General features: G+C 44.2%; 1 protein-coding gene across 1 annotated transcript; it reads right to left on the reverse strand.

The window, feature by feature from the left end:
• Window positions 1–1,872: 1,872 nt before the first annotated feature.
• On the reverse strand, window positions 1,873–15,349 carry LOC135370716 (PHD finger protein 12-like). The gene is made up of 16 exons (XM_064604522.1): window positions 15,154–15,349; window positions 14,818–14,993; window positions 14,100–14,184; window positions 12,194–12,479; window positions 10,880–10,997; window positions 10,613–10,745; window positions 9,481–9,651; window positions 9,266–9,406; window positions 8,886–9,077; window positions 7,579–7,870; window positions 6,655–6,765; window positions 6,383–6,514; window positions 5,825–5,920; window positions 5,628–5,710; window positions 3,730–3,954; window positions 1,873–2,357 (listed from the first exon to the last, which is right to left on the reverse strand). Exons 1-16 carry the CDS (start codon window positions 15,199–15,201, stop codon window positions 2,199–2,201), a joined length of 2,448 nt encoding a protein of 815 aa, XP_064460592.1. The 5' UTR covers window positions 15,202–15,349; the 3' UTR covers window positions 1,873–2,198.
• Window positions 15,350–15,715: the final 366 nt, after the last annotated feature.

Here is a 15,715-nt window from a genome sequence, read left to right on the forward strand (position 1 = left end):
TTTCATTCTGCAATTAAACATTATCTTGAGCGGTTGTCCTGTAGTCTAAGGGTTTCTACAGAATTTGGTACCGTGCCAAGTATTTGAACCAGGGTTGTTGTGGATGCACGTCCAGGTGCCCCTTAACTCTATAAGTAGAGCCTGAAGTTATAGGGTTGAACCCAATTCTTCCCCGAACTGAAAGTTAGGGTGGAACCTGATTTTTACCCACCAAATTGCCATCACTGAAAGGTCTGCCACAATACACACTAGCTTGTTGGCAGCAAACGTAGTTATATCAGCATTTGTACCAAACCAGCACAATTCGTTCAAGTAATAGGGCCCCAAACTTAGCATACTGGAAGTTTTTCCACTCGAATTCGCACGAATTTAGCAAAATGTGGAAAAAATATTTCCAGAATACTTCAAGCTCTTTCTATTTAAGACGCCCACGTGGCCGCAGCGTTCCTTTTCTCAATGTCTCGCCCTCACTGACTCTTAGGAAGAGACGTTTCTCTCGTATTTCCAGTGAGGAATTCCGGCACACTCTCAACACCCGGCATCTGCTCCTGTCATGTATTCTGCGGAATAACATCAAATTATGCCACTATTTCACGTAGGGCTTTCGATACTACAGTGTCGAAATCGACGGGGATGGATGCGACCGTTCTTTTAATGACAGTGGCAATTTGGCAGGTCGAAACACGTGTGGGACATTTACGGCGTCTGGCAACAGTCTTGTAGCAAATGACAGTTTGTACCGACGCCTCGTTAATTTGATTTCTCCTCGATCAGTTTATAGATGGAAGAACTGGCCAGCAATAAGCAGCAATGTGACTCTTGCAATGAATTTAATTCTTATGTTGTTCCGCGATCTATGATTTTGTAATCCAAGCCCAGCCCCACCTTGTGACGGTCATGCCTTGTACAGCTCTTTTATCGTAACGTGCATCATGTGGCAATATCAATGCCCACTGCTTCAGAGTACATGCACGTAGCCTTGTGTTTTGGAGTGCAGCCCGGTAAAAATCTCGATCAAGGATGCAACTTAGGAGACTCATTAAATCTTTTGTACTCCCTTTTTGGAAAACATCGTACCTGCACCCGACCTATCACCCGCATGATATCTCAACTGAAGACCTGCACCCGCAGGAACGCGCAGGTTATTCCCAAGTGCAGGATCGCACCCAGCTCTGTTCATACTACTGAAAGACTCAGCCAAACAAGACAGTTGTGTTGTCTGTATTTTCCATCTGTTTTAGCGGGAACACAACGATTTTGATAATGTAAATGGCTTGTACAGTGGCGGACGAAAGCTTACAGAACACGCTCCGGCGAATTCCATACCCTACGGACTATTGGTACCGTACAAACATGTCCCATTCGCTGCCGGTGTGTCACTCCGAGGAAGGAACGCGTCAGAGCGTGTTTCGTAACCTTTCGTCCGGCACCGTACAGCGTGGAACAGAAGTTTACGGAACACGGCACTGGCGTAATTCTTCATCGGAGTGGCCCCCTGCTAGCTATCAGGAAGAGATGGAATAAGAAACGGTTGACTGGCTATTCTATCCACTTCTCAGTATGTGTTTCCGCTCCTGTCTGCTGCTTGGGTGTCGCTCCGATGGAGAAATGCGACACCCCGGTGTTCTGTAAACTTTTGTCCCAAGCTGTACCTCGTAGGCAAGCACGATGTGTACAGAGCTGTGATGCACGATGTTTGCCAAGCGAAACCCAGCATAAAGTCGCAGTACCGCCACACGCTGTTCCGTTGCGTGTTGGCAGGAGAAGTAAAACAGTCGTAGCAAATTTCACAGACAGTAGGTTCTTCCTACGTGCCCTTTCAGGGAGGAACAAGGTTTTTCTCATCACCAGAAACACAGCCAGTAGAAGTGCTCCACGATTAGTATCTGCTATTTACTACGCTTCCATTAAAAACGAGACACATCTAACAGTTTAAAAATAATCAAGATCCCAGCACCGGGACCATTCTTGATCTTACAACATGAACTGTACATCGCAACCGCACCCGCTGCATTCCAACTGCTTTTGTAGCTAAACTTAACTATACAATAGTCCCTGCCGTGGGCATACACACACACACACACATACACGCACTTGTACACAAAGACGAGGTTCGGCTGTACGAAAGCAGCCCATTCGTGTCCTATTTACAACTATGTACACCGAGGCCGATGGCCTGAATGGTAAAGCACGATGACTCAGGATTGCGATTCGAAGTCCGTAATGCTAAACACGAGTTGTATACAGCCCACTTTGATGTAACTTCCATGGTGTAGTAACGCTGTCCCTTCCCATCCTGCCCTGCTGCCACCAATAAGGCTCGAGCTGCTTGTCTTGCAGCCGCACTGCTTTCGAACCTGCAAAAAAAGTAGAAATTCAAATATGGATACTGGGGCAGTGGTTTACCCAGGATTTCGTCCTTGGGGGGTGTTGTGCTCCGCAAGGGGGTGTCTTTACATGCTTTTGACGAAATATTGTGCAATCTCACAAAATTTTAGGGGGGGTCTCCTCCAGATTTTGCGGGGGTGTAGGGGGGGTCTCGATAAATCACTGAGTTGGAGGATTGCGTTCGCAGGCAGTTTTGACCAAAGGTCGGCACTTGCGACCCCTGCTCACTCATCTCAAGCTCAGCTCCTTGTTTGCTCACTCACTTCTCGCTCAGTTCTCCGTCTGCTCACTCATGCTCAACTCATTTGTCATATTGAGCATGAGTAAGCATGAGTAAGCATGCTCATGAGTGCGAATTTTTTGCAAGTACATCACATTCCCCCGTGTAAGAACTGCAGGCACTTTGACCATGAGACTTCCCCTAGCCCATGGTGTTATGGTATCATTGTAACTGTTCAGGATATCGAGAAGGTCTCAATGAACTACTACGGTGTTCAGATTCACTTAGTGTTAATCGTCTGGCTGATCTACACAGCGCTTGCCGTAGTCTGGAGACTTTAATTACCGCTCACTATAGCTCATTTACACTCACTCATCACCTGCTCATCTCTCCAATTGCTCACTCATGCTCAACTCACTCACCACACTGAGCAGAAGTGAGCATGAATGAGCATGCTCATGAGTGAGTTTTGCTGAGGAATGGTTTTGACATCATATCTCCCACTTTAAACTCTACATCACAGACAGTGTCAACAGTAATCCGAGCCCGTGTGTCAAGTGCATGTTTTAGTATGCTCATTGTGGGTGGAACATTTATCAATGCTACTATCAAAGTCAGATCCAGTAGGACTGATCTCATAGTTGACCTTTGTTCCTTCCTCGCTCATACATTCCTGTTCCACCTCGCACGTCCGGTCATTCGTTGCTCATGTCGGCTGAAAGATCACGTAATGGCAGCGTTTTGCCTGTATCTTAACGCCGATAAAGGCATATCATGGAAGTTCCCTGGCATTGCATGGAAAGTTTCCCCGAACACCAAGAAACAATTTGAAGTGGGTCGATTTCTGCTGTCACGGATTCGGGAAAGTCGTACCGGCTGATGTGATAGAGAGTGAGAGTGGGAAACGAAAGGAGAGGAGAGACAATTTCCCCTCCTCTCATTTTTGGTCTTGCTCACTCTCACGGTATTTAAAATGCAACAGATGCAGGTAAGCAAACGAACGAAATCCATCAAAGATTAGCTGCAAGATCGGACTTCGTCTTCAATGTATATTTTGCGAGGTATATTTTTCACTTTTCACAATTCTGACAAAGACAGGCATGAAAACGGTATCTGCTTACATTGGCCCCTCCAAAAGCAGTCATAGTTGTCCGACCCTCGGCAGCTTCGTCTTTGGGCAGCGACTTTTCTTTAGAATTTTCAACGAGTTGCCGCACAGCGGCAACCGTAGTTGACGCTGCTGATGAAGGTATCGTGTGCTTGTCTGAGAAGTCGCACGAGTACAGAACGTTGTCTACAGTTGTCCCGTGCTCGCTGTAGTTGAGCAGCTCATAGTGCTTTGTTATCTAAAATAGAAAGGGTAAGGCTACAATGTACACTGCTCACTGCAACACTGCTTTTTAGGCTTATACCTAGACGTGCACGAATATTCGGATTCTTGGATGCGAATCTCATATCAATAACTCGAAGTATTCGATTCGTGAATCAAAGGCTTATTATATTAATCGAAGGAATATCGAATCGAATATCCAACATTCAGTTTTCCGAATATTCGACTATACGACTATGGACTACGAATATACGAATGATGATATGACTACGAATATAATATTGGACTATGAACGACAGCACCTGGAAAGTGGGTTTCACCTGATGCTTCCCTGCATGACGCGAAGCCTGCTTTAAGAAATTTACAGTGCTGCCAGTTCAACACAGGCAGACAGTTGTTGTTCGGTTTAAGATAACATTAGCCCAAGTTAATCGTGTACAGTACGCCTGAGAAAGGGGCAGAGTCCCTCCCACGCGCACTTTAGCGGCGCTGGCGCATTGCAAAAGGCACGCATTTTAAATTTGCACGACTATTGATATTCGATTCAATATTCAGCATTTTTTCCTCCCATTCGACTCGATTTCGACTTCTAATATATATTATATTATAATATATATTCCAGCACACTCCGTATGTAATTATTTCTGGCCTTTAAGGGATTAATAAACAAAATGAAAGGAGACGGGGTTTGAAATTCATGTTGTGAGGTCGATGAGGCTATGATTTTGATGTCAAATCATAAGTTTTGTGATGCTATTTGAATGCTATTGGCAACCTATTTTCCGTACTCGTAATTTTCGAATATTTTTTGAATAGTGCTGAAGGAGGTATCGCTCTCGCCATTCTGCAAGTGTGCTTCGTCTCATTACATCCGAGAGTTAGGTGAAGCCCACTTTGTTTACAATATTGTGTCACATAAACAAAATACAGAAAGAAGAACCTGAAGAAGCGCGGTCTTCCACGCGAAAGCGTGTATCAATTAAACCTAAACAAAAATCCTCAGTGTCGGTTTCTGCATTTTGTTGATGTGATCTACAGGACTTGACTCCCCTCTTCGTATACGCTTCCAATATTGTGTCACTAAAGTCGACAAATTTTCTGAGCTCATGGTAAACACTACTCTGGGCATTGCAGGTTCTAGTAAATGTACTCACAACTTTCAGGGCTATGTTGAGTAACAGATGGAAACATGTGCAGTTTAAAAAAAAAAAGTACAGGAAATTCACAATGTAAACATAGAAATGAGGAGGTGCACACAAAGCAGGCTGCAATGAACATGTTGAATGTAGTTCATCCCACTAATACAATACAGTCTCCCATACTCAACACAGAGGGACCCTTCTCTCACGATATGTTATGTTAGGCTCACATGTTTGGAGCAGAACATCATCTCATGAGCCCAACACCACAAAATATTTCACCATGAGGTATTCGAAATTATTCAAATTGGCCCTTTTCTGATTATTCAAATTCGATTCGCAGTGTAAGCGAAATATTCACAATGAAAATTGATTCGCACACCTCTACTTATCATGTCGATGAGTTGTGATGTTGATGCTGATTGTGTGATGTAGAAAGTTCACAAATGTACAAATTTGGTGTTTGCATGGGTGTCAGAAGTCCCTTGCTACAGGAGGGGCAGCCCTCGCAAAAGAAATACACTGCATTGTTACGAAAAATGTTACCTACTTCATCATAAAATATACATGCATGTTTTGCAGAAACATAATTGCAGTGACCATAATTGGTGAGGCACACGTCCATGTCAGCACCTGTTAAAAAAAAACAAAGAAACATTAGTTGGACTTGGACGGCTAGAACGAACCCAATACGCTACCAAGCGCAATTCTGCAAACATAGCGACCGTGTCATTTTCTGCTACATACCGGTGCCGATAGTAAGGGAGCGGTAAGCCATTGGCACGAGGGATCCTTTCCCAACCAAAGGACAGACCACAGCACGTGCACGAACATCAGACATGCCTGTGGAAAAGAAGCGATGCCACTTGTCACGTGAAACAATAGGGAAGACTTACTCCTGTGGGTCTGGTCTATCACTGTCTGCCACAAGTTTGTCAATCAGCTGCCCAAGCAGCACAACATCTTGGCCCAATATTGGACCAACATTGGCAATACATACGGTATTACAAGGAATTGAGGTTTTCGGGTCCTAGTTGACTCTTCCCCAAATTCACCCCCCCCCCCCCCCCCCGAATCACACATTTAGTGATTCGGGTAAAATCCGATTTCTCCCCGTACCGAGGGCCTTTTTGTCCCGCAGCGCGAGACTTCAGTAGTGGAATACCGACGGAAGGAGGTGACACTGCAGCCATAAGGGTGAAACAGGACGTTTTCCCAGCATCAAAATGTCGCATCTTGCTTGCTTCTAGAGCGTGGTTGCTCACTAGCCTGTTTTGAATTTCTATGCAGGTTGTAGTCACATACCTGGTGTAACGACGCCGTTGATTCCTCTCTTTCCAGGCGTTGCGGAGGAATTCTTGGCCGGTAGCAACTGTTGTAGCCGCTGCCATGCCAGAATCTTCACCAGCCGCTCGTCAAGTTTGCTGAGTTCTACATCTATAACAACGGTGAAAGTCCACCTTTGGATTAGCTAGCTTGTGTTAGCACACTCTGGAGTATCATAAAAGCAAAGGAACAGAAACTGAAAAAAAAAAAAAAGAAAAAAAGAAAAGATACAAAGAAAAAAGCAACTGTACCTCCAACTCCATCAATGTATGCTTGTAAGCTATTGTTAAGATTGAGAATTGCGGGCGATGAGCTTATACTGGAAGCCATATTTATCTTGCTAGTGGCTGCAGTAGTTTTTCCTGGAATGTAAGGAATGTGCTAATGAGACGCCATGGAAACTGACAAACAAAATTGCGCACTGTACTGTATCAATGGGCCAACAGCAACAGTACAAAAGGATTATAATAACTGCAGGAACCTCTTTACACTGAACCTGCATGTAGTGAAGATATGGATATAGTGAAGCACTTTGCACTTTTTCAAGTTCCTTATAGGGGCTTTTTGGGTCTTACCTCGAGTGACGACGATGCAAGTCAGGAGTAAAAACAGGGTTTATGCCTAGGGCTTTGTTTTACGGGAAAACCTGCTTTTACCCCCGATTTGCATCATCTTTATCACTTACAGCAAAAACTAAAAAAAGACCCGAAAATGAACGTGGCAAAGTGCAAATTCAGCCACCAATATGGCCACTTGACATTCAGCTGTTCCGTATCTTGCGTTAATCTAAAATGTGAGGAGCACTTGTTTAAAAATTCTCCACTGGAAAATCTATGTTTCCACCCGATATCAACCGATTTTACGGGTTAAAAAAAATAAAATAAAAATAAAATGAAACCCGAAATCACAGGGTCCTATTGATAGGTTAATGGTAGAAGCACAAGGGTGCAGGCGAGATGGTAAATTGATACATTTTGAGAATGTGTCGCGTTGTTATTTTCTGTTCCTTGTCTCAGGTTTTATCACCGTTTTTCCCGAGCAATACCACCCAAAAAAAAACGGGGCCCTAATCCTGAATCCCGCGTAATTTCGCGGATTTGCGGAACAGCCCAGACTCTAGCTCTATCACAGTAACAAGGCATTTTTATCTTGTCTACGAGGACATACCCGCATACCTGCATGCACTGTCACAACCTGCGGACTGCCGCTTCCGACCTTCACAGCCGCCGCCGAGCGTTGAGCCGTTCCCGGTGATGTGGACCTCGGTAACGTCCCCGGTGTTATCACCCGCGTCAGGGTGGAAGAGGGCGTCAAGCCGCTGCGCACCACTCTGGTCACTATTGTTGGAGCAGAGGACGACCGTGTCGACGTCGACACAACCGTAACGTTTTGCTTCGCCGATTTTACGTCGTTTGGGGGTGGTGTTCCGGGTTTTAACCGTGGCACTGTACCAGGTTCAGATTTCACCTGCATTACAGTGCAGAAGAATGTCTGAATAAACTGAACGGAAGAATTTTCACTGGGAAAATCTCTGTGTTCAACCCTGAGGGACCAGTAGGCTCAGGGTAAAAGTCATTCATAGGGCGGACAAACTTATGTGTCGAGCAATATTTTTGTGTTCATTCTGTGTTTTGACCACGACCTACAAGATTATAACAACCATGTCATAATCAGCCACCCCTATGAGGAGCCCGTCCACACGATCCGCCACTAATCGGCTTGCGAGATCTGTATCATGATTGGACGATGGAAATTTGAATTTTGAACATGCAGAAGCGGACGTACGACGACTACCGTAGCAGACGACAGCGACAGCTCCTATGAAAACGTGTAGAATGGTGATGATAATCAGCTTTAGAAAGAAGCATCTCTTGTGGGACATTCACCGCTTGTACAAATATACTAAGTTAAGCTGAAGTGCAAAGTATTGCAGAAATTGAGGGAGCAATAACCGTGCCGATGAGTAGCGCCACCGCTAGCTTCCAAATGCGGCGCTGGGAAGGGCTGCCTATGACATGGTCGTTATGATCTAGTAGGTTGTGCCTGTGACACAGCCGTAAGATATTCCGTAGCAGACGACAGGAAAAGACGCTGGCGGTGTCGTCTGCTAAAAGTCGTGGTTTGTTACATACTTTAGGGGTTCCCGATCCACACTGGCATCTATCACACTAGTGTCACAGAGTGCAAATACTGGAGATACAAATAGGGGACGCAAAATACGAAGTATTGAACATTAAAAACACGTAAAATACAGTATACAAACTGATAAGCAAAAGGGGTCTCACAACACAAACATTTTGCGCTGCATGAAATGTGAGCCATAAAACTCTTTGAAGCTTCGAAGCACTTCAACAACACTAAATTATTCAGTCATACCAAAGATCGTCACCACAGCCCAGAGTTTTGCATCTGTATTGGGTCAGACCTCCTTACAATATTCATGTTCTCGTCATGCTCATGAAAACAGGAACTGTATACTCACCAATGTGACTGGGTCTAGGTCTCCATTAAATGGTGTGGCAATGCTGTTTGCCTGAGGCCCATTTGGGCAAGGAGGAACCCTGCTTTCAGAGACAGACTCTTGATGATTGGGAGATGAATCACCAGGAAGGACCTGCCTTCGTGCCAGGTATTTGGCTATACTGGTCTGGAGAGCCACAACACTCGCTAACCACTGCAAGGACAAATGCGCATTTAAATTTCATTGCGAAGTAACTCGTGTTTAAGAGCGTGTGAAGGACTGTTAGGAAGAAGGAATTTAGAAAAAGAATATTTGTCAAAAAATTCAGGCTCTAGTTATAAACCATGGTGATTGAACCTGTATCTGCTATTATAAATTGTTCAAACTGCAAACAGACAAACCTCGTCTTGCTCCTCCGGCGTTGTACAGCTCATGGGTATGGAACTCGCGCATGAGTTCTCGGGGAGGTCGAACGATATTTCTGCTGCACTTGGTAATAGGGAAGGTGGGTTTTTGTACTGCTCTCGCACTGCATTAGGAACCTATATGAACGACATCGGATTGCATAACACGAAGGTGCTGAGTCACTCTTTTTTGCTGGTCAAAGAATACCGACCTTGACACGGTTCTTGGGCGCCATGCGGACTTTGTACCTGAACGGGGGACTCTTGCGGTGGCACTTCCGCAGAAACTGTAATTTGACTGCGTCCTGCGAGATGTAGCCGGAGTAGCGGTCCCAGAGCTTCATCCTCTCGGTCAAGCTCACAGACGTTAGAAGTTTTTCGTCCTGAAAGTCGTAAGCAAAATTATTCACTAGCCCTATGCCAATGTTCGTCTTTTCATTTTTTGTCAAGCATTGAAGCAAATAATTGTGTGTTCGATTTGATTTCCGAATCAAATAAGGAACTCTACGTTCAAATTCCGAATTGAAGGAATGTCTTCGAAGGAAACCGGAAGAAGCACTTAAAAAAAAAGAATTGGCAGTGCTGCAGGACCAACTCAGGCAGACTGTTGTTGTCTAGCTTATGACAATGCTAGCCCAAGTTAATTGTGTCTACTTCGCATGAGGATGGGGTGGTGTCCCTCCCACATACACTGTAGCAGTGCCGGATGGGGATTTTGATTTGATGTCTGGGACGTTGCCTTTAAAAAGTTAAGACTCTTGAATAACATCTGCAGCCCAGGAACAAAAAGTGTGCCTTAGAGACGCCTTACGTTTAAGATTCCAGCAACGCACCTTACCCAGGTGAGACATACACCCTTACACACTCCAGCAAAGAAGCTAAAGGACGTTCGTGGCAAAGCTGAGGCAGGACGCCATTTTTTTTTTGTTTCACAAGTGACCTGTGGACGTTCAGAAACAAGTACATCCTCATTTGCGTAACATGCCACTGCCCGACATCGAATTTTGAAATCAAGATAATTACCCCAGTAAGTGCAGACTCACCTGAAAAGTAGAAAACACTATCATGTAAAATTAAAGAGTAGGGGATTCCCACAGAAGAACTGAGTCTTTTTCTAGTGACGGTTAATGCCAGAAAAATCACACTGAAGCTACGAGCTACAAAGTACAAACTTTTTAGTGCAAAAGGCGCATACTGTAAAATTTGCGCGAATATTTGATATTGGGTTAAACTCCAAATATTTGGATTCGCACCCTGAATTTAAGTGCTCTAACCTAATACCATAACCAATCATAATCAAACTGCACTCCTTTTGTTTCCCTTGTCAAGCTCAGGTCAACTCACAAGGAGATTCTCCGCATGGTTTGGACATCTCCAGCGTGTTGTCGGCAGTGTTGCAAGTGGGTAATCGAGACAGTCCGCATGAAAAAAGAGTGGACAGTAGTCACACTGGATCAGTGGTGCCCATCGACAGCTCCTGCGAAAACACAATAGAAAACAATACATTGAAATGTTTGATAAACCCAACTGCCCAGATCTGTCCCATCTAGCCCAGGCCTGTCCCATTGTATGCCTATCACACGAGAGCTACTATATAAGTGGTATACATACCTCCTACACTGAAAGCAGACTTTTGCTGGCAAAGGCACCAGGCCGTTGTCGAGCTCGTGAGCGGGCTTCTTCGAGTTTGAGCGATTACCGTCCTTCGTTCTCACCCGTTTGCTGGAGCCTGTATTCAGAATTCCCGATAAGTGCCTTTCGTTTCCACAACTTTCAGCACTGCCAGACAGAAGCATCCTTCGTCCCCTGTTCCTTTTTTTCACTCGCATCGACTGTTTTTAAATTATGATTCCTTCCCGAGAAGAATGGAGGCATACAACTTGCACCCCTTGGAGTTATGTTTAAGGCCCCAGGTTTTCCGCGATTCCGCGAAATATCGTAGAATCCTTGGTTTGGCACGGTATTTCACGGGGATACTCGGATTCCAAGTTTTTCATTTGCGAATCGAATAGCCAATACTCGGATTTCCGAATGTCCGAGTATTCGCAACTCCCGAAAGTGGGCTTCACCTGACGCTTCCCTGCATGAGGTGAAGCCTGCTTTACAAAATTGCCCATGCTACAGGACCAACACACACAGACTGTAGTTTAGCTTAAGATAACGTTAGTTCGAGTCCCTAAATCAGATCTTGTAGAAGGATCTTAATCATTTTATTTATTATTCAATCATTTTATTAAATATGAATGTTATATTATGATGATAATTTTTTTCTGCCTACTTCTGTTTGTCACCTTGAAAACAAGCACACAAAATGAGGACGGACAGCAGACACAAGCTCAATTTCATCTGTCCCATTTTCCCTTTAGCTGTTTCCTTTTTTCCCACAACTCACTTTAACATTTGCTGTTTTGCCTACTGTATTTGATGTGTAGGTTCTTTGTATTTATGTGTATCTCTGTATTTTTTAATTTATTCATGTTTTTTCCCAGACCACTATGGGCACCTTATCAGAAATAAATTATTATTATTATCTGTTCATTTCATCTTAGCCATTTTTTCATTATATTTTCGTGTATGTGTCTTCGTTACGCACGCTCATTTTCAACAAAGACTCCGACCAATCTTACCCTACTTTTGTTTTCCCGACTGTCTGTTTATGTGTTATAAACTCCTGTTTCTACACTGTGCCACCCTACTTCTGCCTCATGTCGGTAGTATGAATAAATAAATAAATACATGAGAGCTTTCGTACATAGGCGCACATAGACTAACTGCATAATTTCTGAAATCACTAAATAATTACAACCAAGTTCACCCGCATCAAATAGCTGTACATTCAGTGAAAGGTCGGACCTACTCAGAGCTGTGGGATTCCAAATATTTTGCGGGCTCATATTCGCATAATGCGATTAAAGATCTACGTACCTGGAAGCAAAACGGGACACGACAGTTCGTGGGGAAGCTCAAACTGCTTCGCATTCATTAGTGATGCTGCTTTGATTAACATCTGCAGCGGAGTCCTTTCTTCCTCGTCCTCCTCATCTTCATCGTCACACGCGGCCGCTGACGTGGACGGCCAGTCTTCCTCCTTTCCACCAGCGGAAGACGATGACTGCTCCTCGGAGCCATTATCGGCAGGCTCAGATTCCATTTTGCGTGCCGTTTTGATGGCAGCGGTCTTGCCGTTTGTTGTTGCATTGCCCTTGTTGCCCTAAGAACAGTACCGTGTCTCATTATGAGGTACAGGAGTATTTGTACAGCCGAGCTTTGTGTAGGTTTTGTACAGCTTTCTAATGACCTGCGGCGTGACACCTCCAGCATTACAATCAAGTTTATAACTTCTACCAGATTTTGCACTGAAATCCGTATGAACAGCACGAGGCTGGGGAAATATTTAGATTTTTTTAAAATAACAAAGCGAACAACTATGTATGTGCTATTCAACTCAAATTCTGAATCAAATATTAAATTCTAGATTAGTCGCACAGCCCTAAAACAAAGCCTCGTAACAATATCCATGGCCACGCATATATTAATAAGAAATTTTCCGTGGGAAGACACGACTCAGGATGGATTCTGTTTCCACAAAGACTATCGGGTATGTCATTGACGGTGTGACAGCTTTCTTTATGTACTATATTCATGAGATCGTCAACATCGTCAACAGATACTCACAGCATTGTCAACGGCATACAGCATCGTCAACAGACACACACAAGATGAACTGTTAAGGGGTGCCAATGCGCAAATATTTTTCCTTGGAGAAAACAAAAGAAAAAATGCTGTTACCTTGACACAAACACAAAAGGAACGAGATTCATCGGTTGCATCGTTCGTGATTTACGAGCAAAGGAAATTTACCCTTTCCTTCTTATCAAGAAGCGTGACAATGTGGAGAGGCCTCGGATTGGTCTCGTCAAACGATCGCCCACAACGATTGGACAAATTGTTTGAGGAGACCAATGGGAGCCCGTTCCTCACTGACGACCTTCTTGAGAAGGGAGGGAGAAGAGGAAAAGCATAAAGTGCGGATACTTTCGCTCATAAATGACAAACGGCGGAACTGACAGACCCTGTTCCTTTTATGTTGGTGTCAAAGCAACATGTTTCATTCCGCAAGGAGAAATTTTTCCACTTTAGTGGCACTTTCTACAAAGTTATGGGAACAGCCCCAGAACGAGAGCCGCCGACACATTTTGAAATATCGGCGGCTCTCATCCTAAAGCTCTTTCCTCAACATTTCCACACCAGTCTGCTGTATTTTCAAGCTTTCTAAGTTAAACAAGGGTGCTTGCTGGGCAAGTGCCTATCAAAATACAAAAGTGAAGTCCTCCTGCTAATACAAGAACTTGGTGAGGTTCACACAACCTGACAGGTGTGCTACACCTTCCATGCGACTGTCTGACAGTGCTTCACCAAACGTTGCCAGCCTATGCACTGCCGATGTGATCTGCATTTTATGGCCAGAACAGCTAACCTCATCAGCAGGACATAGGTGTGTAGGAGGCAGGACAAGATTCCGGTCAAGCATAGACTGTAAATATCCTGCAGATTTCTGTAATATCTTTGTAATTTCTGTAAAAATTTTACTGACTCACAAACTCATAAAAATATCGTGACAACTGAAATTTACTATCCAGAGGTCACCAAAGTAGCTAAAGTTGGCGGAGGTCCCAGGAGTGACGTTCACAACTACCACACTTTCATAGGAGAGAGATTGAACACTGCTGAACAGCAAAACGATGAAATTTAAGACGAACAACTTGTTGCATGTCTTCTATCAGCGACATAAAATGGATTACTCTGTTTCCTGGACACAAATATATCTTACATCTTTTGCTCCTTTTTTGGTAACTGTACAATGATGGCATATCCACTCTCCAGCCGGAAGGTCGTCTTCATCTAAAGGGGGATCACTGCAAGAAAAACAACAACGAGTTGAGAAAAGGGAATCACGCGAAAAGAAATGACCCATTCCGCTTTAACATATGAATGCTTTATGCATCATATATTCATAATGACTGCACGATTTGCAAACTACGTAGAAGGTAGATTGTTGTCCTCCGTACGTAGCTATCTGTAGAATGGCAGACCTTTATGTACTACGATAAAATAACCCGCCCACCTTTTTTTTTTTCTGCACCGACGTTTTCATAGAACAGTACAGTCTTCACAAAAATGGTAATACGACACATTTGCATTCTACAAGCTCCACATCTTACTGTGTGAATTTTTGTGACAATGACAGCAGATAAGTAACAGCCTCCCAGTAACCTTGTCTCGAAGTCGGGGTGTCGAAGTACTCGCGAATCGAAATTACTGCGTGTCAAAATTTCCTCACGAAATTTCGAATGACAAACAAACGTGAGCTGCGCATCAAACAGGCGTCGACGACACTGAAATTGGACGTCGGACAACTACGGAACGGGAAGAACTCTCGCAAGTGGAACGTCACATTCGGCGGCCATGATACGAGAGCCAGTGTCAGGGCAGCCCAAGTTTACGAGAACGAGGTCTTCGCCCCCAACCTACTCAAAGCGAGAACTCACTGGCACTGAAGGTGAAACGTAGCCGGACAGCGGTCGCAGCAGATGAGATCTCCGCCCTCCTTGCAGCTATCGCAGGCATCGTGGTTGACTGCACGACCAGGATGTCTGCGGTGCCGTTCCCGCTTTTTCTTCGACGAATCTTCGCTCACTGGAGGAGCGATGAGGGCTTGGATTTGCTAAAGAGAGCGGCGAAAGTGAGCCGAGATGCCCCCGCATACACTCCACAGAAGTTTAAGTGTATACACCTTCACAAAAAACCTTTTGATGCGCTAGAAGCCATTTTCAACATACAGAGTCTGCAATGCAGAGCACAAAAGAAAATCTCAATAAACTCACTGGCATCAAGCCACCCGAAGTGTCGAGGTCATACTCCACAGTAGCCATGGCTATGTGGAGTAGTGTTACCTTTGATACTGTCTAAAATAAATTCATTGAACGGCTTAAAGCTGTTTCCCAAGAACTGAAGAAACCCCCATCAAAAAGTAGGATAGGTTGGTTGTCGGCCGAGAATTTGGTACCGTAGCGACACCATGCGGATATTTGGATGCTCACGGCTCACACTACATAGATTGCATACCAGAAAGAAATCATTGCATTTAAGAATTAAAAAGGTCTAATACACCAAAAAGTACCAAGTTTAAACTATGATCAGGTAAAAATGGAGCAAAGAAAAATCAACAGGAGAGTGCTTACAGGCTTACGGAGGTCCAATTTATCAAGTAGCAAGATACGTCTAATACTAGTCCCTATCCTCATCCATGATGATGATGATGAATTAGGCGACTTTCCCTTTTGTATCGGGTGAAAGGTGAAAGGGTAGAGGTTGGTGGAGGTGGCCTTCGTAGCGTAAAGTTACAATCTATTAAACATTCTCGAGAGGAACCTTGCCCGCTTTCTT

Source organism: Ornithodoros turicata, chromosome 10, assembly GCF_037126465.1.
Source record: "Ornithodoros turicata isolate Travis chromosome 10, ASM3712646v1, whole genome shotgun sequence".
NCBI lineage: Eukaryota > Metazoa > Arthropoda > Arachnida > Ixodida > Argasidae > Ornithodoros > Ornithodoros turicata.